Genomic DNA, 23,748 nt, shown 5'->3' with positions numbered 1-23,748 from the left:
TGCCGCTGTCCACAGTGAAGTGTGTTTTACATCACTGGACTGAGAAGGCGCTGAGCAAGAAATAAGTCCCTGCTCCAAAATTACGACTTCAAGCTCTATTTGAATTTTCAGCTGCTCACATGGACAAATCATATGTCCTCTGGAAAAAAGTTTGATGGTCAGAGGAGACCAAGGTTGAGCTATTTGGTCACAACGAGGTATGTTTGGAGGAGTAAAGGAGGTGACGCTTTCAAACCTAAGAACGATGCACCAACTGTCAAGCATGGTGGTGGTAGCATCATTCTCTGGGGCTGTTTAGCTGCCAGGGGTACTGGTACACTGCGCAAAGTGGATGGTTTAATGGAGAAGGGGAGCTACCTCCGAATTCTCCAACATGATCACAATGATCAGCTTCATCTTGAGGACAATGATCCCTTTTTGAATGACTTTCCCAAAGCCCCGACCTCACACCAATAGAAAATTGTATGGACTAGTCCTGTGCCAGGAAAACAAGCAATTTAAATGAGGTCCACAAATTCTGTCAAGAAGAGTGGTCAAATATCTCGCCAGAATTATGCCAGAAGCTTGTTGACGGCTACCAAAAGTGTCTGGTAGAGGATGCATGCATCATTGTACCATGGACAGAACAGGTCAAAGAAATCATTAAAAGTCCCAAATTACCATGACATTCATGCCCACGATTACTGAATGTAAACATTTGACTACAGCTGTACAACAAATAGACAATCTTAAAGTTAATCTGCTGCTCAGTTATTTACCTTGGTATAAAAAATGCCTAAAATACTGAAACATATTGATCAACATTTCCTTAAAATGCAAAGTAACAACCTCAAATTTTCCCTGCCAACAAACCAGAACCTAAAGATATTCATTTCAGAATGACATCAAGAGAACAACTGTAAATCCTCAGAAGCGTGCAGCTGTAGGAAGAGAAACTTTTCTTTAAAGTAAATCTAAATGCACTATACGAATAGTGTCAATTTAAGTGACATGTAGTTGAAGCAAAGATCCTGAATGATCATTATTTAAAACATATGTAGAAGTATGTCAAGTACATGTCTATATACACATAGTCTGGTCCACAGAGAGTGCAGACAAATGGCTTTATTCTCAAGGCCGTGCTATTGCACATCAAAGGCAGTGAAGAAAAATATAAAACAGATGCCTAATTTGAAAACATGGACCTTCAAATAACACACAAAACAAGCTCAACAAAAGCGGCTGTGCAGAAGAAGAGTAGCACATACCACATTTTTTTATTGGACTGGCAAGAAATTGATTTTCGAGCTGAAGAAAATGTCCCATTTGAACAACAGAGCCAAGAGTTTGTGGTGAAAGTTAAGAGTGAAATACTGCAAAAATGAGATTCTTCACTGAAACCACATTTAAAATACAGACAACAAATGTAAATTAGCACCCGACTGAATATCCATCAGTATATCAGGAAGAGGCAGAGCACTGGAGGACCCACAGATGTCTTAATTGTTTTATTCTTACTGCTGTTTCTAATTAATGAATTCAGAAACAGTCTTTAGTATCTTATCAGCTAATTGAATGGTCCTTTTAGTGGCCATATCTGCTAAACTGTCTCCCCTCCAGGGTCCCTGATACTTCTCTGTTTATTCCTGACTGCAAAGGATTCTTGTTTAGTTTCCTCAGCACTGTGCCAGAACAGATTTTCCACTTCATCAGCTCATGATGCAGTGTAGAAGAAAAATATATTCAATGAGATTGGTGCAAAGCAAAAAAATCCCACTTAGTGTTATTGTTGGCTAAATTCTTTGTTATGATTGTTATTATTATTATTATTCCTCTGGGCCACCAGTGGGCAATTAATTTTCCCACAGGGGCCACATGATAAACTGCAGCTGCACCAATAAGACGAGCTGAATTCTGCTCAGTATTAATTTCATATCTCTACAAGCTGATTGGTGTGGCCCTCCACAGCAGTTCCAGCTTCTCATGTGATTCCGGTGGGAAAATTAATTGCCCGCCTCTGCTCTGGGCTTATCGCCTCAAATATCTGAGCCTTATCATAGAGGCACTGTTGATGCACGACATCCATTGGCTTGGCAGTGGATATTAGACCAAGCGCGCCCATAGACAATATAAAACATCGAGCTGATTTTGGGGTTGGAAAAATTAAGCCAATAGGAAAGTATCTTAAACCTGCCTTCTATCTGAAGCCACGAGGTGGCGATAGCTGTTGCAAAGAGATTTCATTCCCATACAGCAGTTATTTCTGAAGCCAAGAGTGTGGTGCTCACTTAAAAAACAGAAAATCCCATGTGGCCCACCCAATATTAAATGTTCACTCAAATCCATATACAAAAGAGAGTGATGTAGGTCCTTGAAAATCCTATTAAAAAACATAGCCAACACAGTGTGTTTGCTATAAATTGCTAATGCTACCGAGTCATATGCAAAGAGATTGTATATGACTTCTCGTCCCAGCTGAGTTGAGGTCAGTATTAGTGCTTCAAGCAGCAGGGTTGAACAGTATGAAGCCCCTCCCTGAGTCAGGCTGTTTTCCCAGTTCCCAGTCTATATGTTATCCAAAGCTGAGCAGCTGCTTTTATGTATCTCAAGCTCACAATGCAGTATTCATGAAGTTGACATTTTTAGCGAGCGGTTAATCACAGATAGAAACGTAGGTCGAGGAAAAGTGCAAATAACGCAAGGAAGATTCATGTTTTCGTGTCTGTGTTCACACTGCAGGCAAAAACATCAAAGTTTGGAATTATTTTTCATGTTACATAAGCGTCAGAATAAAAGTGCCACAGAGACCTGTCAGTTCAAATATCAGTGTCACGCTGTCGATTCAAAGCAAGTTAAAGAAGCATGCAGAAAGTGCCAATAATAAAAACTGCATGTACCAACTTTTTTTTCTTTTTTTTTTAGTGTTTTGATTTCTAAGATTGTTTAAGTTTGTGTGGAGGGACAAAAAAAACCCCCAAAAATGAATAAAGAAATAAAGTAATACAAATCACATTTGATATCCACAGAACTTCATAAACTTTAAACACTTTTAAGATGTTTTTAAAATCAAATCTATCACTCTGAGCCAGAATTTTTCTTAAAGCGGTCCCTGAGTCAAACATTTCTCGTGGCCTTCCCGTCTTGGTCGCCTGTTGATGTCAGACGTTACCATTTTGAACACGAGGAGCAGCCGAGATGCTGCTTTGATGTCGTAGTGCATCCAGACAGGATGAGCGAGCCAGGTTCTCGCTCTGTCACTAGACTCTCCTCGTTTCTCAGAATGTGCTCTACCAAGCAGCGGGCTGCCTCCTCAATGTTTGTGTTTTCCTGAGTGAGAAAAAAAAAAGAAAAAGTAAGACAGCTGTGATGAAATCTTTACAGCCACACCAGTGCAGCAGACACACACGGACATTAATATCTCAAGAGAAGCTGAATTGATTGCCATGGACGCACATTCATATTAAACTCAGAATGAGTCCTATAGAAGCTGTAATTTTCCTTACTTTTCATATAGTCACAACACATTCAATTCAGTTTTATTTATATAGCACTAAATCACAACAACAGTTGCTTCCAGGTGTTTTGTATTGTAAGGTCAAGACCCTACAATAATATAGAGAAAACCCCAACAACCAGATGCAAGCACTTTGGCAACAGTGGGAAGGAAAAACTCCCTTTAACAGGAAGAAACCTCCAGCAGAACCAGGCTCAGGGAGGGGCGGCCGTCTGACACATTTAGGTCAACCTTAGAGTAGGCAGCTGGACTGATGACAGCTGGATCGCTACTTCTCTTAGCAATCTGATTTTGTTGTTCTCCAAAGATTTTTTTGAGAGGTTCACGGTGAACAAAGTTCAACATATCCAGGCTTTTCCCAGTCAGAGATAACGAGTATTATGGCAGTGGTTACCCGCCTTCTCTGTGTGCTTCTGTGCACACTCACATACTGTAAGAGAGCCTATTCCAGTGGAGCAATTCAGCGCTGCCTCCTCCAATCAGAGACATTATCAGAGGAACAGGTGATCTCTAAAAATTATAGAGAATATAGCAATAAAATGCAACATTGCCGCAAATAAGGCTATCTTTATGTTGTGAATTTACCAGCATCAAAAGCGCACAAAGGGGTAAAATATGTCACTCTATTAGATTTATTTTACCGCTCTGTGCTGCCGTTCTTCTAATGTGACGGCAGCACATTAGATCTCTGAAACACCAGCGGTTACTCAGAGTGATGCAGTCAATTAATTGTATTGGTTTAACAGGTATTCTCAGAAATAAATAGCCAACAAATATAAATATTTACTATTTTGGGTTCTAGTAGCTGCCATCGCAGCAGTATAAATCAGACATAGCTACACATCTACGCCCGAGCGTAAACATTCCTTTTCTGCATCACCGACTGAATGCCAGCAAAATCCTGCGAGAATGCGACTCGACTTTACAGCTGGGCCTCATTCAGTGGTGTAAGGTACAACTTATCAACCTTTTTCCTTCAGCCCAGAATCTGTACAACACCTAAAGCGCACTGGAATCAGTGAAAATGTGATGCTTTCAGCTGATTTTAAACTGAAACGCTGCACATAAATTGCTCCTGGCCAGGTTAAGCATTCACCATAGGTTACCATAGTGATTTAGCCAAGTTAAAAATAAAAGTGAAATTTTTTTTACTATTACCGCATTAATTTAGACCGGAGCTAGACTCTTTGGGAATGGGAATGCATGCTTGGCAGGGGACTGATGTCATATTATTCGATTTCTAAGTGTGAGCAGCATGTTTCATTGTAGGATGAAGGCAATCACTCAGGACAGCCTTGTGTTGATTTGTGGACCCAAACGCCCCCCACAGCATAACTTTGTATCAGAGCCCCTCGCTGAGGGCTTTAACCGTCCAGGCTTTTCCTTTCATTTGTCACACATCTACAGCTCTCTTTCAAACTGCCCACATGTCAGTCACTCTTTATGTACATGAACCTTCATGTACAGTAACTACACCGCAGCCTTTACCTCACACTCTTGTGTGTAACTCATTGGAAAGGCATTAAATGAGAAGAAAAAGAAGAGTCTAGTTCACACCAGAGTGCTGGAATTCCTCTGTTTGCCTCCCAAGAGGACGGCAAATAAACTTGTCTGACTTTGAGTGAAACATTTTTTGAATCGTTTGTTTTTACAGGAAGCTTCTGTTGAAATAACACTGCTCCAGTTTCACCCCCAAATATGCAAATATAACCTGATTTTGTGCCTTGCTTGTATGGCACAGAGTTATCATTTGGCTAGTCAAAGAAAGACCTCTAACCTTTAACAATTTGCACAGAAATCTTTGGTATACTCAACGATCTGTCTAAAAACATCTACAGCTTGTTGCAGAGATCAAAAGCCACATGCGTCTCCTCTCTCACACCTTTGCAGAAGTCTCAAACCATCCGACGAAGCCGTTCTCCCTGCAAAAGACGTCGAGTTTGGGTTGCTGGGAAACCAGCTGGTCTGACTTGTTGGCCAAGAGTACAGCTGGAACTGGCCTCCCATGGTTCAGTGTCACCTTTGGAAAGGAGAAAGTTGGGCTGGATGACATTATTTTTTTTTTAAAGAAATTGTTAAATGGCCCTGTCTTACCTTAAAGCACACAAACAGAAAAATATCAGTGTGCCCCGTAGTCTTTCTGTAAAGACATTTTATCACAAAAGCAAACCAATAACAAAGTATTATTGACAACTATACGAGCTGAAGAGATTAGAGTGCTAATTCTTGCTTGTTCTCATCATGGAGTGGTTTTTGGCTGCTTTAAAGTGTCAGTAAGCTTCTTCAGAGGTGCGTGTTCACCCTCTGAAATCCTCTCACATCTTTTATGATGTCTCTGTCCAAAAACGCTCCCTTTTACACGCTTTTCATGCAACAGTCTGCAAAAAATAAGTTGTAAATTTTATTTCCCTTTCAAGTTCTGCTTCTTCATTTTCTGCCATTTAATGCACATCAAAGTGCAAGGTTTTCCAAAAGCCCGTGGCACTAATCTACATTTGAACAACGACTGATAATTTTCCACATATACAAAAGGAGATCATAAACGTGCGTGACTACTCCCATTAAAAAAAAAGAAAGAAGCAAAAACCTGATTTAAATTTGCCCAAAATCCTCTTTCAGATCACCTGCTGAGTCGCCTCTGCTCTGCTTTGTTCGCTCCTCTGTTGTATAAAAATAAGGACCCTTCAACCTGAATATCAACCAAGAGCACGATTTTGATCTGTTGTTTTTTTTTTCCAACATTCACTGCACTAATGCAACTGTTGCTCCCAATGCAAGATCCCAAAAAGAGCACTAGAAGTGATGCAAAGGGGCAAAAAGAGAAAATATGTGGGTAAATGTAGCAACCTGAGGTTTTTGCCTTTTATAGGGAATGCTGCTGGATCCCTGTGAGAAGGAGAAAAAACACTGAAATACTGCAAAGAAAATAACAGAGGTTTTGAGTCAGTGGGGTGCTGTGATAGATTGGCAAGCTGTGCAGGGTGCACTCTGCCCTTCATCCAGTGATAGCTGGGATAGGCTCCAGCCCCTCCGTGACCCCGAACTGCATAAACATTTAAGAAAACAGATGAATGGAGGGGCTAAAAACTGTCTCTCTCTTTAGTTGCGATCAGTCACCAACCATCCATCCATCCATCCATTCGCTTCCGCTTATCCTTTTCAGGGTCGCGGGGGGTGCTAGAGCCTATCACAGCTGTCATAGGGCGAGAGGCGAGGTACACCCTGGACAGGTCGCCAGTCTGTCACAGGGCTAACACACCATTCGCACTCACATTCACTCCCGCATTCACACCTATGGGCAATTTAGATTTTTCAATTAACCTATCCCCACAAAGTGCATGTCTTTGGACTGTGGGCGGAAGCCGGAGTACCCAGAGAGAACCCACGCAAACACGGGGACAACATGCAAACTCCACACAAAAAAACCCCAACCTGATGGTGGAATTGAACTCAGGCAACAGTGCTAACCACCATGCGATCAGTCACATGTGGGTAAAAAAAAAAAAAGACAGAGAGAATGACGATGAAGACAGAAAAGCCCAGCTTTATGCTTCTGCGGGTTCAGCCATCTGACCTTGGAGTCCAGGTCATCCTTCCACTTCAGCACGGCGTCGAACGTTGAGGCCCTCGTCACGTCAAACACCACCAGTGCTCCCACCGCCTCCCGGTAATAGACACGAGTCATGTTCCCATACCGCTCCTGTCCTGGGATGAGACGCCATCAATCAGACACACGCACATACAAAGACTGCTTTCAAGTCCATAAAATTAAATCAAGTCACGTCATGGTTTATGAGTGCCAGTTATGGAGCTCTGTGTGTGTGTTTAGTCTCCAGCAGCTGCCATCATGTGCCTGATATTATGAGCATGGGATCTACATTCCTCAACTAGGCATCAAACGGCAGGGAGTGACCCAGGCATCCAACACACACACACACACGCAGAAACACACACTCACTGGGTGGAAAATCTGCTTTTCTTTTCTTTGTTTTTCCTCTGCCTTTCACTTCTTAAATTAAAAAAAGTGTTACCCTCTTATTTATGACACTACAAAAAGACCTGAGTTAGATTAAGATGAAGATATTTATCTTCTAATTCTCCTCTAAATATCCTCTCAAGTGAATTTGCAAAGCGCCTTTCCTTCCAGAAGCAGCTTTCACGGCTGCTGATGGTGAAACAAAAGGTTCTTGTTCCCAAAGACCCCAAAACACACACACACACACACACACACACACACACACACACACACACACACACACAAACACCGTTGTATCACCTGATATATATAAGCCTTAAACCCGTGGGTCGTTAAAGTTTGACAGACCTGCAATATCCCACAGCTGTAGCCGGATCACAGTGTTACTGTCCCACTGCAACACCTTCAGGGCGAAGTCCACCCCAATGGTGGCTCGGTAGTGCTGGGAGAAGATCTGATGCACGTACCGCTTGATTATGGACGTCTTCCCCACTCCTAAGTCTCCAATGACCAGGACTTTGAAAAGAAGCTCCTGCTGCATGGCTGCAGGCTCGGTGATATTATGAAAACTTTCCGAAGGATGCTGAGACACAGCAAAACCACAGAGCAGCTACAGTAAAGGCATTTCCTTCCGTCCTGCTGCGAACCGAAATATTATCACGTGATCTTCTATCGTCGAGAAGCGGTCGCACTCGTCTGCAATCACCGGAGTCCAGCAGTCTAAATAAAATAAGGACAGCGTGAGTGCGCTTACTTCAGAGCCAACTGCAAACTTCAGCAGAAAACTCATGGTGCGTTCACACACTCCTCGTAAACATCAGCTTCATTTTAAATTCCATCTGATGTCTTTAAAATATTCGAATAAAGCAACTCTGCAAATACCAAATTAAAATCTGTCATTTAAATGTTGTGTAAAATGGATCGGTGACGTCTTTGGATGTTTTCAATTAGAAAAAAATGATCTATTTAAGCTGAAGTTAGCAAATATTAGATTGTTTTACTATTTAAAAAGCAGCAGTAAATGTTTTCATGACTAAATCATTTCTGTAGCCCTACATCGTGATTGCACGGATATGTGTTATCAGTGTCCATCATGGCTAAAGTCAGACAGCACCGTTATTGTAATGGACCCGAAAACCAAATGCAAATCAAAGAATCCAAACTTGATTTCAGGCTAATGTGTTGGACTTTACTTCTGAACTGAATGGAGTTTTTAATATCAATGAATAAGATCAAATAAAATGTGCAAATGCGCTTTAGTCTTTACCTAAGAACGATCAGTGCTCCATGCTGAGAAAGAGCACTGCAGGTGCCATTTTTGTTTTGTGAGTGTTGATATGAGAAGTACAGAAGGAGTTGGAATGTGCCTTTGAGAAAGTATATGATGGAAAGAGAGGAACTGTGGTACTTCATGATGAAGTCAGGGATAACAGAGGTATGTGAGGGTGATGCAGGTCATGTATGAGGAGAGTGGTGGTGGTGGACTGGTGGGAAGGTCAGATGGGTTCAGGGTGGGGGTGGGATTACACTACAGATCGACTCTGAGCCTCTTTGCAGTGGTGATGGACAGCTTGCCAGACGAGAGGCAGGACTCTCTGTGGACTATGATGTTTTGCAGATGACATTGTAATCTGTAGTGAGAGTAGGAAGAAGGTGGAAGCGAGGCTGGAGAGGTGGAGGTGTGCTCTGGAGAGAAGAGGAGGCAAAGTTAAAGAGGCAATTTTTGGACATGTGCAGAAGAGTAATAGTGGTTATACTGCATATACTTATTTTTAGTGTACTGAAATGCAGTTTAACAAAAGAAAAGACATTTTCTTTATAGAAGTACATAGTAGGTTAAAAAGAAAATACTCCAGCAAATATTGTACTTATAGTACTAGAGCAAATAGAATAAGTTTAGTTGTTTTCCACTGGCTGATCATTCGCTGTCACCTTTCACAACATTAAAATCGATCCGTGTTCACAAAACTGGCAGTGTCGTTTTGTTGCCAGTTTTATATCTGTAGTCTTAAGTTGCGCTCTATCAATGATCCACCATAAGTTTAAATTCAAAGCATAGTTGTTATTGTCATTCTGTGGATTCTAATAGAATAATACGTTGTGGTTTATGTTTTATATGTTTTTATTTGTTTGTTTGTTTGTTTGTTTGTGAGTATTTTTTAGGATAAAATGCAGAAGAATCAGGGGGCTGGAGGTCTAGGGAACAAAAATATTTATAAATGTATTTTTGTAAGTACTAAGTACTGATATGAAATAATCTCATGTGTGTTCCTTTCTTATTTACCGTTTTTTTTCCCGTATAGCACGTGAATGCATCGCCCCGGGAATCTGCTGCTGCGCTGCTGTGCGCGCCATTACGGTAATGGTGCTGATGAGGGCGAGGAAGAGACGTGAGTGCGATGCTGCTGCTGTGTTTCTGCTGCCATTTCATCAGCGGATCATCGCGGAAATATCAACAGCCCCGCTGTAATGAGCCAGCAGATCGGATCACCTGTCGGGCCACACACCGCTCACCCCGTTTTCACCCTTTAAACCGGCTCACAAAGCGTTGCTGCACCGGAGGCCCTGCTAATGCTCTGTATGTTACCGCCTGGGGTTTTCTGTAAGCAACAACAGAACCAGTGCTAGACTAGGGGTCATTTTTTTCTTCTTTTTTGGAAACATAATCATCAATATGGGGTTTCTTTTTTTCAAGTACTGAGCTCTGAACTTGAGGTAGGTCACACTTTATTAGTTGTTTAATTTAATTGTTGTCCAGAAAAATAATTAACTAAGTAGAGAATGCTCATTGAGCTAAGAGGGTTGGGCCTTGTGATTAAAACAAAAAAATAAAATAAAAAACCATATAGTTTGTTGCATCATTAGTAGCACAGGACGCCTTCTTCCTATCTATGGTGATTTTTAAGCAACTATATTAAACCTGAATTCTGGCTTTATTCAAGGCCTCATTGTGTGTTATTGCTCTATAACAACCACTCTGCTATCCACATGGGGGCTGACTACGCCACTGTTTATTGAGTTGGAGAGGAGTGGCCTCCCCCTCCCTCTTTCAAATTAGATCACCCATCTGTAAATCACATGGCCACTGCTGAAACGCTATGAGCCTATTATTCCCATGTTTAGAGGAAAGCCATAATCCCAAAAAATATCCTTCTAGTCAGCACAATCTTTGGATTAAATGTAATGTTTGATCTGTTCAAACTCATTTAAGCAGATCTTCTTTTTCTGAAAAAGAAGGAGGGGTTTGTGGAAGCTTTAAAGTCTGATGTTTAATCTACAGCTGTTTCCATCCCCTTTGAAGGATCCAAATTTGAAGACATGAACAGCAGGATTTTAATTGATGTTTTAGATTTTATATGTACAAAAATCCTTCCATTAGATGATGTAAAATGTTTGGTTTTGTAAAGGAGAGGATACTCATTTCATTTTTTTAAGAGTCTCGTTTTAGTCTCAGTATTGGGCGTACTGTGGGTGACCGTGACTAAGTGAGTGGGGGGTTTTTTTGTCTTGCAGAACTTATTTTAATGAGAAATGGAGACTATATGGCTTTACCAGTTTCGTCTGATAGTCATCGGAGACTCCACGGTCGGCAAGTCATGCCTGATCCGGAGGTTCACTGAGGGCCGCTTCGCACAGGTGTCAGACCCGACCGTCGGGGTGGACTTCTTCTCCCGTCTTGTGGAGATCGAGCCGGGGAAAAGAATCAAACTTCAGATCTGGGACACGGCAGGACAGGAGAGGTTCAGGTAAAGACAGAACTCCTGATTTCTTTCTCATGTGTCCACAAAAACTAGATTTTGGACTATGAAAAAGACTCTCCTCATACTTCAAAAGCACACACTACACATGCTTCCCTCAGATGGACGTTAAAGCTCAGTTAGGCCACGTTAAGATGACATGTTTTGACATTTTCCTTCATTAACATTAATGCATGAGTTCTCTGTCCATCTGCTGTTAACACTCACTAAAAGCCTAAAGGTTTGTTAGGTGAAAAATATCTCAACCAGCTGGGTAATTAAGCTGTTTAACCTCATTTGAAAATTAAAGTTTATATTTGTGATCATTTTAATATCTTAATAAGAGTCAGAGAGAGGATAGGGAAGCCACAAACTTTGCTCTTTTGGTTGGACTGGCTCACAGTGGAGGGGGGGACTTTCAGCTGCTCCTTTATTTCCCAAAGGGGTCGCCACAGCAGATGGATCCGCATGTTTTATTTGGCACAAATTTTATGCCGGATGCCCCTCCTGATGCAACACTCTCATTAATCCAGCTCAGGACTGGCACAGGCAGTACACCAGCTTGTGTTTCCCTGAGGCTGGTTTGGGTCTTTTGCTGGTCTCGAAATAAAAAGAATCTACTTTTGGTAGCTCCCTTATTCAAAAAGTGGTCGCCACAGCGGGTAGCTCCGTATGTTTGGAAGAAAAATAATAATTAAATTCAAAAAGAACCCCCCCCCCCCCAAAAAAAAAAAACAAAACCCCAGAATATCTCCAGTCTAATCCTTTACTGGGTTCAGAATTCACATTTTTAATGATTTGGCAATCATGGAAAAAAAAAAACAATTCATGAAGTCATGACTATGTTTTTTTTAAAGGGGTCACTTTTAAATATGTAAATTAAATGATATAATATTTTTAAACTTGCAGCCAAATGAGAACAGTCCACTAAAAACAAATAAAATATTAAAAAGTAGATTTTTTTTCAACTTGATGCTAATCACGTGTTGAAGAAGAAGCTGGAAAGAGTTGTATATAACAGTATGGCCTACGTTCCCAGCTTCCATCTTTTTGATTCATGCTGATATTGTGTAAACATGGAAATCAGAGTATATTTTTAAAAGAAAACATTAAAAAAATGGGGGAAATAATTAGTTGATCCCCTGCTGAATTTGTGAGTTTTATCACTTACAAAGAAATGAACAGTCTCTAATTTTTATAGTAGTTTTTAATGTCAAGACACAGAATATCAATACAAAATTCAGAAAAAACACATTAGATGAATGTTATAAAATTGGTTTGCATGTCGCTGAACTGTGTCATGATGGACTGACATTTTGCACCCTCACAAAAATTTGCTTTAGAAGTCACGTTTACAGGCTCATGTTAAGTTTGCCAGTGAACAAATGATTGAGAGAAAGCTTGGGAGAAAGTGATGTGGTCAGGTGGTCTTTGGCATCAACTTTACCCGTTGTGTTTGGAGGAAGAGAGATGTTGAGTATGATTCAAAGAATACCATCCCCACTATCAAGCACAGAGGTGGAAACATTTTTCTGCTAAGGGTACAGGACAACTTCACTGATTTAAAGACCAGAATCTTGGATGAGAACCTCCTTCTCTCAGCCAAAACACCAAAGATGGGTCATGGATGGGTCTTCCAGCATGACAGTGACCAAATGTGTCAGAAGTAAGGATGGACAGAGGTTCACCTGTATTCATCTGCAAAAGAAAGAAAAGAAAAAAAAATCGGTACAAATTGTATAACGGTAGTTTTTAGCATAAACTACTCAAACAGGTGCAACTTGTGCATTTGTGGGGGACCGTTTTTCCAATGTGGGTGTGGTCTTCTGCCAGTTTTTCACGTCTGCATTCCTGCACACTTCTTTCTGTGCAGGTCAATCACCAGAGCCTACTACCGCAACTCAGTGGGTGGCCTCTTGCTCTTTGACATCACAAACCGCCGCTCCTTTCAAAACGTTCACAACTGGCTGGAGGAGGCGCAGAGCCACGTCCAGCCGCACAGCATCATCTTCCTGCTGGTAGGCCACAAGTGTGACCTGGAAGCCCAGCGTCAGGTGACCCAGCAAGAGGCGGAGAAGCTGGCGGGGGCCTACGGGATGCGCTATGTGGAGACCTCTGCAAGGGACGCCATCAACGTGGAGAAGGTGTAGATCTCGTGTTTGTTTTTATTCCATATGTAGTTCATCTTTTTTTTTTTTATTAAAAAAGTGGGATATTATAGGAAAGGTTCTGCTTTGCAACAATAATATGGGTGGTATAAATAACTACAGGAGCACGAAGAAGACTGTCTCTCTCTGCCTTCTGCATGCAGGGTGTCTAAAACAAAAAAGAGGTACTTTTATTAAAAGCAAACAGTGATGGTGTAAAAAAGTGACAACAATTTGCAAAAATCCTCATGAAAATGTTGATTCTCTTAGACTTAAAGATGCATAATCCTAATACGCTATAAGCAGCATATATTGAAATTTTTGCAGTAATTTTAAAAATTAATGATCAGAATGAAAATGATCTCCGTTGCTGAGCCTGCTCGTGATTCTTCCTCCAGGCGTTTGTGGATCTGACGAAGGACATCTTTGAGCTGGTGCGGAACGGGGACATCAAGATCCAGGACGGCTGGGAGGGCGTCAAGAGCGGATTTGTTCCCAACACCGTCCACTCCTCTGAGGAGGTCACCAAGAGCAGCCGGCAGTGCTACTGCTGATTCGGCTGCAGCACATTAGGGTGAGAGGTGGTAAAACTTCAGTGGACTCCATATGTACAAGATCTCTTTTGCCATGGCTGCTCTCAGGCCAGTTTTAGGGGACTTTAATGTTTCCCCTGCTCAGTTACATACTTATTCATATAGACGTTATTTTAACATTCAATTGCCTGTTTAAGGCTCAAACTTGGGGCACTTTGTTGATGTTCCCAACAGGTGTAGAAGCACAAGAAGCATCCTGCCACTTCATCTTTCTGTGTGCATGCCTGTAACTGTAGTAATCCTGCTGTCTTTGCAGCTGCTACCGACACTTAAGCTTTACTCCACCTTTGGCCTTTCCTGACGTGTACAGTTATATTCCAGTGGCCAGTTTCGTTTCTCTAGCTGCACATCTCTAAAAGACTATCAGTGTAGTGTATTTATACTCTTGTGTGACTTTAATTTGATGAATCAGTGATGCCACGACTGAGCCACGCCTCTTCCTTTTTTCTGGAAATGCCTCTGAATATACCGCAGCCCGTTGTGGACTATATTCGGCTGGAGAGAGGAGGCAGAAAGAGGCAGCAGCCTTGCCGACTGATTGTACGTCTGCACTACAAATCTGAGTGGCTTAATGCATAAAGAAGGTGGAGGTCGGTGAACTCCAAGGGAACCAAAGTTTCAGATGTCTCGTTTGTTCACCTGACCGCGGAGGAACGAGTTTGCACTGTGAAAATGATTAATGGTACATTTGTTCTTTGCTGGAAGAAAAACGTTACTGTAGCTGCTTATTTTAGCCTTGACGACTTGATCGATATGGCAAGTTCTCAGTTCATGTTTACTGCTCCGTGTTGGGTTACTGGTGAGAACAGGTGAGAAACTGTCCAAAAGCCTTTTGTATAGATCCCCATAGTGTTCAATTTGAAATAAATATAAAGTCACAGTAAAAAGAAAGTGAAGCTTCCTTTCATTTCTAAGGTTTTGTGTGTCAGGATGCTACTAAAAAATCATCTGGTCCCTTGAAGCCCCTAAAATGAGGCTAAAACAAACAAAAAAAAATCAACCTCAGGTTATCCAAAAACATGTATTTATTAGCAAACATTAAACAAAAATGCAGACGCAGTGTGTGGAAAAGCAAAGTACACATTTACTGCTTCCACAGGAATTAACAAGGTAAGTAGCAGCAAGGAGTTCTCATTTAAATGCCCTGATTAATTGGTCATCAGCAGGTATAAGCACCACTATAAAAGCACATGTTTTGGTAGTTTGCAGATCTGGAGCATTTAGGTACAAGGTAATACAATGCCAAGGACAAAAAGCATCAGCAATGAACTTATAAAATCACTTGTTGCTGCCCTGGAACGAGTTATAAGATCACTCCAATTCAATTTCATTGATATAGTGCCAAATCACAACAACAGTTGCCTCAAGGTGCTTTATTTTATAAGGTAAGGACAATAATACAGAGAAAACAGAGAAAACTCCAACAATCAGATGGCCTCCCTGTGAGCATTACAAACAATTTGAAGTCTGTCATCTCCCCTGAATGTTTTTACAAGTGCAAAACATTTAGGTGAATGGAGACCACAGCAAATCTACCCCAGGGTCAGACTGTATAATGCTCAGAGAAACTGCGAAAAAAACCAATGTTAAAATTCATGAAAGTGTGCTTAGAAAAAGATTGAACAAGTATAGTTTGTTTGGAAGGGTTTCCAGCAGAAAGCTTCTTCTCACTATAAACAACACGGCAGCACAGCTTCAGTTTGCAAAGCTGCACCCGAACAAACCACAAGACTTCTGGGACAATGTCCTTTGGACAGGCGAGACCAAAGTGGTGATGTTTGGCCATAATACACAGCTCCACATTTGGAGCAAACCAACCACAGCATGTGAGCACAAACACCTCTTACCAGCTGTGAAGCACGGTGGTGGAGGGGTGATGATTTGTGCTTCTTTTTTCTTTTTTTTGAAGCTGCAGGACCAGGCGCCTTGCAGTCTTTGAGTTGACTATGCACTCCCCTGTTACCCAAATGTTCTAGAGACAAACATGAGGCCATCTGTCAGACAGCTAAAGCTTAACAGAAATTGGTTCCTGTGACAGAAAAATGATACCAAACACTTTGAGTGATGGGACCTTAAAAGACAGAAGAGTGGGCCAAAATGTCTCCACAACAGTGGCTGTAAATGAAAACAAGCAAACATTTAAATATACTGTAGAGAAAAAAATACAACAAACTGGGAAAAATCAGTGAAACACTTCTTCGATTTCAAAATGATTTGTTTTAAACCCGCCTTTTATTTTGTTTGTCACAATCGCATTTATCTAAGTTTATCCCACATTAGATTTTATTTCACGGCGTCTCTGTAGCTGTCATAGCATCACTCTTAAACGAACGCCCAGAGGTTTGTGCTGTGAATAAACACAGGAAACAGACTAGCCCACAGCCTGTGCGGCTCACCTCACTGTGTGCCTCTCATGTATTAGAATACAGTGGGAAAAAAACAAGCAACCATCTGGATGGAAAAAAACCAGACGATTGAGCCGTGTCTGTTTCATCATGCATACAGCGTGTACATCCGTGAGTAATGAAAAGGGATATTATTGGGAAAAAATCACTGTAATGAGATAATGAACATACATTTGAAATGGATAAAGTAACATTTATAGTTATTTTATTTTTAGATTCCTTCAATATTATTGTTTGACACATACATTTAACACTATTTCTTCCTATGAACTGCTTCTTAATTCATTCAGTACTTACTCAGTACGAGTCTTTGGAGTCTGTTTAAAATTCATTTATACACTCAGTCCATTTAATTGAAAATTTCCAAAGACAGAAATGGCTTTTTCCTTTTAATCTTTGATATATTGTAGGTAACTCAATAGTTGAAGTTTCACTGTAGGAGCAGAATGGATGAGAGATGTGAAAAATAAAACGAAACTGCATGTGAAACACAGCACAAAGAAAAAAAACTGACTAAAACTCACAACAGCTGTACAGATTTAACTTTTTTGGTGGCATTAACCATCGAACAGGCTTTTTCACAAGGGGATTTCATATGCAGTCAGCTGTGTGTTATTCCTGTGAGCTCTGACGTCTGAAGTGTAAGGTGGCGGGAAACACATTTATATCACATTACACTAAACGTGTGAATAATTTATTTGTAACCAAATCCTGACAAGGTTGGTCGTTTGATGTTGTTGTGGCATTATATATACCTCGATTGTCACTGGAAATAAATGCCTGGAAGTGAAAAGGTTTTTCTTTGGAGATTCACTGTTGTGCAGGTTTTCAAGCTTACACACAGCTTTGCCACAGTGGTTCATAGCTGTACTGTTTCCAGATTGGCACATTGCAGTGTGTGACCACTAGAGCGCAGCCTTAGTGTGTCGAGAAGAGAGGAGGAGGGAACAGCTCTTATGCATTTTATGGTGTAGAGATTTTAAAAAAGACTCTTCCTTCTCCAAAATGTGTTCCTTTTTCTTTCTTTTTCAGCCTGTTACTGAAGTTGAGATGCTCTGACAAAGAAGTTAAAATCCACATTTTTTGTTGTGATTTTCAAATTCAGTCGCATGGAAAATGTAAGTGCAACCCTACATCTATCACAGCTTCAAACCAATAAAACTAAACATTCCTCCCGGGGAGTAAAAGATGGAAAATGTCGCATTTAAATCTCTTAAAGTAAGGACGACTCACTGGAAACTTTATTAAGTACGCCTGTTCTTGTTGCTTGTTAACAATCGCCCAATCATGTGGCAGCAACTTGCACGTAGACACGCTCAAGGCAACCCGCTGAAGTTGAAACTGAACACCAGAATGGGGAAGAAAGACAGGCTGGTGTTTCAGAATCTCCTAGTGTGCTGGGATTTTCCATTTCTAGGGTTTACAGAGAATGATCCAGAGAAAAGGAAATGTCCAGTAAGTGGTAGCTCTCTGGAAGAGCATGCCTTTTTAAGTAGCAAAGGTCAGAGGAGAATGGCCAGAGTGCTATTAAAGCTGGTAGGATGGCAACAGTATCACAAATAACCGCTCGTATCAACCATGGACCTTTTTCTGGAGAAATGTGATCAATAGATCTACCAGCATCAATCTAACATCCGTTTTTTAGCTCAGGATACAATGGAGTCTCCCAGAAACACAGTTCACTTAGAGCCCTTCAGCACAGTATAAATGAAGCCCTTTTCATGTGGCTTCAATATCCTGCAAGTTAGAGTCCATAAGTTATGTCTTGATGCATTCTCAATCATCCAGGAAAGTAAATCTCCAAAAAGTTGATTCTGTTCATCTGGACGTAGCGTTTCTCCCACAAAACGCTACGTCCAGATGAACAGAATCAACTTTTTGTAGAGTCCATAAGTTAGTTCATGAATCCATCAGCCTACATGTCCTATCTGTAATTAATTCTTCACTTCTGACTGTTGCTGTCCGATCTAAACCAATCTACAGTTGTACAATCTTTTATGGGGGGAAGAAAAACCCCTCTGGTATTTTCACTTCTCTTGATTTCTTTCTCTCCAAGGCTTTAGAAACAGTTGATTGCTTTTAAACAGAAATGAATCAGAGAGCTGAATGATCTGCCGATTAATCGTCTTTTAGTGTTATTAGATTTGAGTGCTGCGTTTGAGACTGTGGATTGCTGTATTTCTCTGAATCATCTCAAATTTCTGGTTCAAAATTAAGGTGGATTTAATCTTATTCACAGGAAAGGTCTTTTACTGTAGTCACTTGGACGTGACATCACCATCGATGCAAGTTAAGTGTGGGGTACCTCAGGGGTCTGTCCTCAGGCATCTTTCTTTGTACATGTTACCCTTGGTATATGTCATCCGCGGGCATAGCACGCATTTTCACTCTCATACATTTCTTTTAACCACAGTAAAAATCTTAAAGTCAGTGCACTGAATGACTGTATCCAAGACATTAAATTCTGCATGGCACAGAGCTTCCTGCACCTAAATATGGATAAAACCGAATTAATGGTTATTAATTCCCATTTTAGCTTCTCTTCATTGGTTATCTGTTAATGTTAATTTTAGAATTTAATTAAATATTTTATAGTTGACTCTTAAAGTGTATTTCGAGTCATAAGCTCAGCTGAGGCTCTGCTGGCCATCCCACAGTCTTAACTAAGAACCAAAGGTGACCATTCTTAGGTACATTCTTAGGCTTCTTTACTCTGAGCACTCAAAGCTTATCCAGTTTTTACTACAAGCCTTGTTCACCCATTTCTATACCCAAGCACGTCGTACACACACTCACGCAGATGGATTAGAGTTCATACTTTGAAATGCAGAGTGGAGTAGCGGGGTATCACATATACAGAGTCCACTTCCTGACCTACAGCCAACCCAATCTCACTATTGAGGTGATGAGCTCACTGTCATACATCATTCTTAAAGACATATTTTTATGAGCAGGCCTTTTCTGTCTCATTTCACTGTTGTCCTTTATAAGCATCTTTTCCTGGTGTTCATTTTTAGATGTATTTAAATAGTTTGAATTTATTCTACATTTTATTTATTCCTCGCTTTTAATCTTGTCAGAATTATCATACCTAATATTTCAGTTTTCTCTGATGTTTGCAAGGAAAAGATACTGCATAAGTATTTATTGGCGTCTGATGGCTGCAAAGCACCACGTAGCAAAGCTCAGATCATCTCAAATTGGTTTTGGTAATGCAAATTGTCTTTGGAGTGCGGGAGAAGGCCGGCGTGCTCACCACCTGCTGAATCCATGTCATGAATACTCAGTGTTGGGAATAGTGCTGGGCGATATGGAAAAAATATTTATCACGATATGAATTATTTTATATCACGATAACGATATATATCACGATATACCACCTGACCTGTGGTCATCTGGAAAGTATGCAGTCTGTAAACAGCCAGTGGAGAGGGTGCAGTCTTTGTTTTGAGTTACCGTAAAGCATGTCGCAAATCCGGGTGCACGTAAAGCAGCACCATGTCGCAAAACCACGAGACGGAGTTTCTTTGCGAAAAATATCTTTTTTTTTATACTTTATTTTCTCTTGCATAAAGTTAAGGGTATGTATAGTGAGAAGACAAAACTAATATATTTGCCACAGGCTATTTAACCCTTTAAGACCTACCATAGAACCAAGTCCGCCAGAGCTTATCTTTACATTTTACATGCTGTAGTGCCATTTGTGGGAGCATTTCAAGTTGCTATACATCAATACAACCGTTATAGCCCAAATTTTAATAATATGTATGCATTAAGTCCATAGTAACTACATAAATTGCAAAAAAGTGCAATAAACTACAAAAAAATTGAAAATTGTTTTTTTTGTTTTTTTTTTTTTACATATATTTCTAGTTAGAGAAATTTAAGAGGCTTATCCCTCAAAACTGTAAATACAAAAAAGTTGCACAAAATAGTTGCCAACCACGAGAAATTTATTTTGAGTGTGTTCATAGTTTTATGTTTGAGATACACTAATTTTTATATACTACAGGAAAAATGAAAATAAATATTATAATGCAAATTTGCAAAAAAAACAGCATGTGCATCAAAATAAACTATTTCCAACAGTGTAATTTGACTTCTAAGCATCCCAGAAACGATACAGAAAAGCATAAAGTCAAACATGACTTTTAAAAACACCAACATAGGCTTTGAAAGTAAAAAAACTACATTATCCGCGAAAATGACGTCACTTCCGGTTTCGGGCAGGTAATGGCGGACATGCGATAGTTGCGCTGACTTATATTCCAACATAGGAAGTGTTATGAACAGCTGATCGGATCGGCAAAGCGTGTTTCTGGAATATTATGTTTTTGTTGCTGGAAGTGCTTTTTATGCAATTTTTGCAAAGCTATATGTGGAAGGAAACCGTGACCTAGGGCAAGCTAATGGAATAAGATGTAAGTACAACTCCTCCGGTTTCATATGCAAAAAATAATAATTATTGCGCTACCTTACCTGGTTCCAGTTCTACAGGGATTTAAAAATAGTTAGGCAAAACGGAGTGTGCCGCTCCGACCGGTTGTAAAGGGTTAATGATATATTTTATGTAATAATTTATAAAATTAGGGTTAGAAACATAGAAACGATAGAAGACAAATGGCACGATAGACACTTTTCTATCGTCCACACGATATATATCGTCATATCGCCCAGCACTAGTTGGGAAGGTTACTTTTAAAATGTATTCCACTACAGATTACAGAATACATGCCCCAAAATGTATTTTGTAACGTATTCCGTTACGTTACTCAATGAGAGTAACGTATTCTGAATACTTTGGATTACTTAATATATTATCATGCTTTTTACAACTACATGATTGCTGTGTGAATTATTACTATTACTGGAGGTCCGCGGCTCCTAACCGTAGTAAAGGAACCTTTACTGGCTAACACGGTGGGTTCCGTGTTGGGCTCGTAGCCGAAAAATAGCTTTACTTTGTTATCTGGGTCAATTTTGCTTGCGAGAGACAGAGAGAGGCGTTGAAAGGCTGCTCCAACGGAACTTATTGTTTCGGAGGAAAACACGAACACAGTGTACAGTCGAGTCTTAATAGCGTACTTACAACTGGGCTCGTCAGGCACTCTTTTTGGCTGCAGTGGTTATTATTATACTTAGATGCTTCCAGCTCCCGTTTCTGCTCGATGACAACTCGTACTTTTCCACTCCCTTTTTCTTCCTCCTCGCGCTCACAGACACATAACGGGTATTGCAGTCCATTCTCCCTGCAGCACGGACTACACTGCCCATGAGGCTACATTCTTTAGGGCTATACCTGTAGCATTCTGCCTATTAGCTTAGCACAACAACAACAACAAAAAGGCGCTCTCTCACCCAGGAAACCCTGTAACCATGGCAACCATAACGCTGCCGCCTGGAACAACAGAACATAGCTGTCAAACAAAACCCAAACAGTCCTGACCCGCAACAATATGAAACAGGAAAATACCGCCGTGTAATCCCTTTATTTCAACAAAGTAACTGTATTCTAAATACCACCTTTTTAAACGGTAGCTGTAACGGAATACAGTTACGTATTTAAAATACAAAATATGAGTAACGGCGGTACATGTGTTCCGTTACTCCCCAACACTGTGAATACTTATGAGAGTGCTGAAGGTAAAAGGGGATCTAACCTGATACTAGTGAGTAGTGCTGGGCGATATGACGATATATATCGTGTGGACGATAGAAAAGTGTCTATCGTGCCATTTGTCTTCTATCGTTTCTATCGTTTCTAGCCCGAATTTTACAAATTATTACATAAAATATATCATTAACCCTTTACAACCGGTCGGAGCAGGCACACTCCGTTTTGCCTAACTATTTTTAAATCCCTGTAGAACTGGAACCACGTAAGGTAGCGCAATAATGTTTTTTTTTTTTGCATATGAAACCATAGGAGTTGTACTTACATCTTATTCCATTAGCTTGCCCTAGGTCACGGTTTTCTTCCACATATAGCTTTGCAAAAATTGCATAAAAAGCACTTCCAGCAACAAAAACATAATATTCCAGACTTGCAGCAACAAAAACATAATATTCCAGAAACAGGCTTTGCCGATCCAATCAGCTGTTCATAACACTTCCTAGTTTGTATATAAGTCAGCGCGAACTCTCGCATGTCCGCCATTACCTGCCCGAAACCGGAAGTGACGTCATTTTCGCGGAAAATGTAGTTTTTTAAGCTTCAAAGCTTATGTTGGTGTTTTTAAAAGTCATGTTTGACTTTATGTTCTTCTGTATCGTTTCTGGGATGCTTAGAAGTCAAATTACACTGTTGTAAATAGTTTATTTTGATGCACATGCTGTGTTTTTGCAAATTTGCATTTATTTATTTTTATTTTTCCTGTAGTATATAAAAAATTGTGTGTCTCAAAAATAAAACTAAGAAGACACTCAAAATAAATAAATGTAAAGATAAGCTCTGGCGGACTTGGTTCTATGGTAGGTCTTAAAGGGTTAAATAGCCTGTGCAAATATATTAGTGTTGTCTTCTCACTATACATACTCTTAACAAGAGAAAATAAAGTATTAAAAAATTATATTTTTCGCAAAGAAACTCTGTCTTGTGGTTTTGCAACATGGTGCTGCTTTACGTGCACCCGGATTTGCGACATGCTTTACAGTAATTCAAAACAAAGACTGCACCCTCTCCACTCGCTGTTTAAAGACTGCATACTTTCCAGATGACCACAGGTCAGGTGGTATATCGTGATATATATCGTTATCGTGATATAAAATAATTCATATCGTGATAAATATTTTTTCCATATCGCCCAGCACTACTAGTGAGGTGTATCTAATAAAGTGTCCAGTGAATGTCTTATTGTCAATTCTTTTGGTTGCAGTGATTATCTATCAACGAGGTAATTCTTACCGAACCATCTAAACTTTTTGAGCCGATAGTGAGAATTTAACTGAGTAAGAATTTAATTGGTTAAAGTTGCGTTACCAAGCTGGTCAAACTGCCTAAAGAGGGTTGGCACCTGGCATAACTCATAAAGACTGCATTGTTGACATAGTTACGTGAGTCACCGATGACTCATGGAAAAAAACAAAAATGTGCTTCAGTTGCCTCCAAGACAGCCAACTCACACGGACATTTTTCTACGAAAACCAAGAAGTGCACAAGACAGAGACGTTAAATTCGGTGTAATCATCAATCACTTTTATTTAAAAAAAGAAAACAAACAAACACTGAAAATACAGCTAAATTTATACATGGCAGCGATATGTACAGGATATAAAAGAAATATTTTGCTGCTGTTAATGAGCCAGCAGTGAGAGAGGGGATGATTGGTTTTCCTTTTGTGAAAGGCACAGGAGCTGGCTGTAAAGAACAGAGTGTGACACGAGGCACAGCCACGTCA

General features: G+C 40.3%; 2 protein-coding genes across 2 annotated transcripts; one reads left to right on the top strand and one right to left on the bottom strand.

Annotated features, from left to right (window-relative positions):
• Nucleotides 1–1,089: 1,089 nt before the first annotated feature.
• Nucleotides 1,090–8,015, bottom strand: rab38c (RAB38c, member of RAS oncogene family). The gene is made up of 4 exons (XM_063486012.1): nucleotides 7,818–8,015; nucleotides 7,068–7,198; nucleotides 5,376–5,513; nucleotides 1,090–3,306 (listed from the first exon to the last, which is right to left on the bottom strand). The coding sequence occupies exons 1-4, from the start codon at nucleotides 8,008–8,010 to the stop codon at nucleotides 3,145–3,147; spliced, it is 624 nt and encodes a 207-aa protein (XP_063342082.1). The 5' UTR covers nucleotides 8,011–8,015; the 3' UTR covers nucleotides 1,090–3,144.
• A 35-nt stretch (nucleotides 8,016–8,050) lies between these two features.
• LOC134636160 (ras-related protein Rab-39B) lies at nucleotides 8,051–14,837 on the top strand. The gene is made up of 5 exons (XM_063486011.1): nucleotides 8,051–8,260; nucleotides 9,773–10,184; nucleotides 10,983–11,215; nucleotides 13,080–13,350; nucleotides 13,752–14,837. Exons 3-5 carry the CDS (start codon nucleotides 11,001–11,003, stop codon nucleotides 13,905–13,907), a joined length of 642 nt encoding a protein of 213 aa, XP_063342081.1. The 5' UTR covers nucleotides 8,051–8,260; nucleotides 9,773–10,184; nucleotides 10,983–11,000; the 3' UTR covers nucleotides 13,908–14,837.
• Nucleotides 14,838–23,748: the final 8,911 nt, after the last annotated feature.

This window comes from Pelmatolapia mariae, linkage group LG10_11, assembly GCF_036321145.2.
Source record: "Pelmatolapia mariae isolate MD_Pm_ZW linkage group LG10_11, Pm_UMD_F_2, whole genome shotgun sequence".
Taxonomy (NCBI): Eukaryota; Metazoa; Chordata; class Actinopteri; order Cichliformes; family Cichlidae; genus Pelmatolapia; species Pelmatolapia mariae.
Note: the sequence above shows the minus strand (reverse complement) of the source record. Positions and strands in the feature narration are given on the sequence as shown.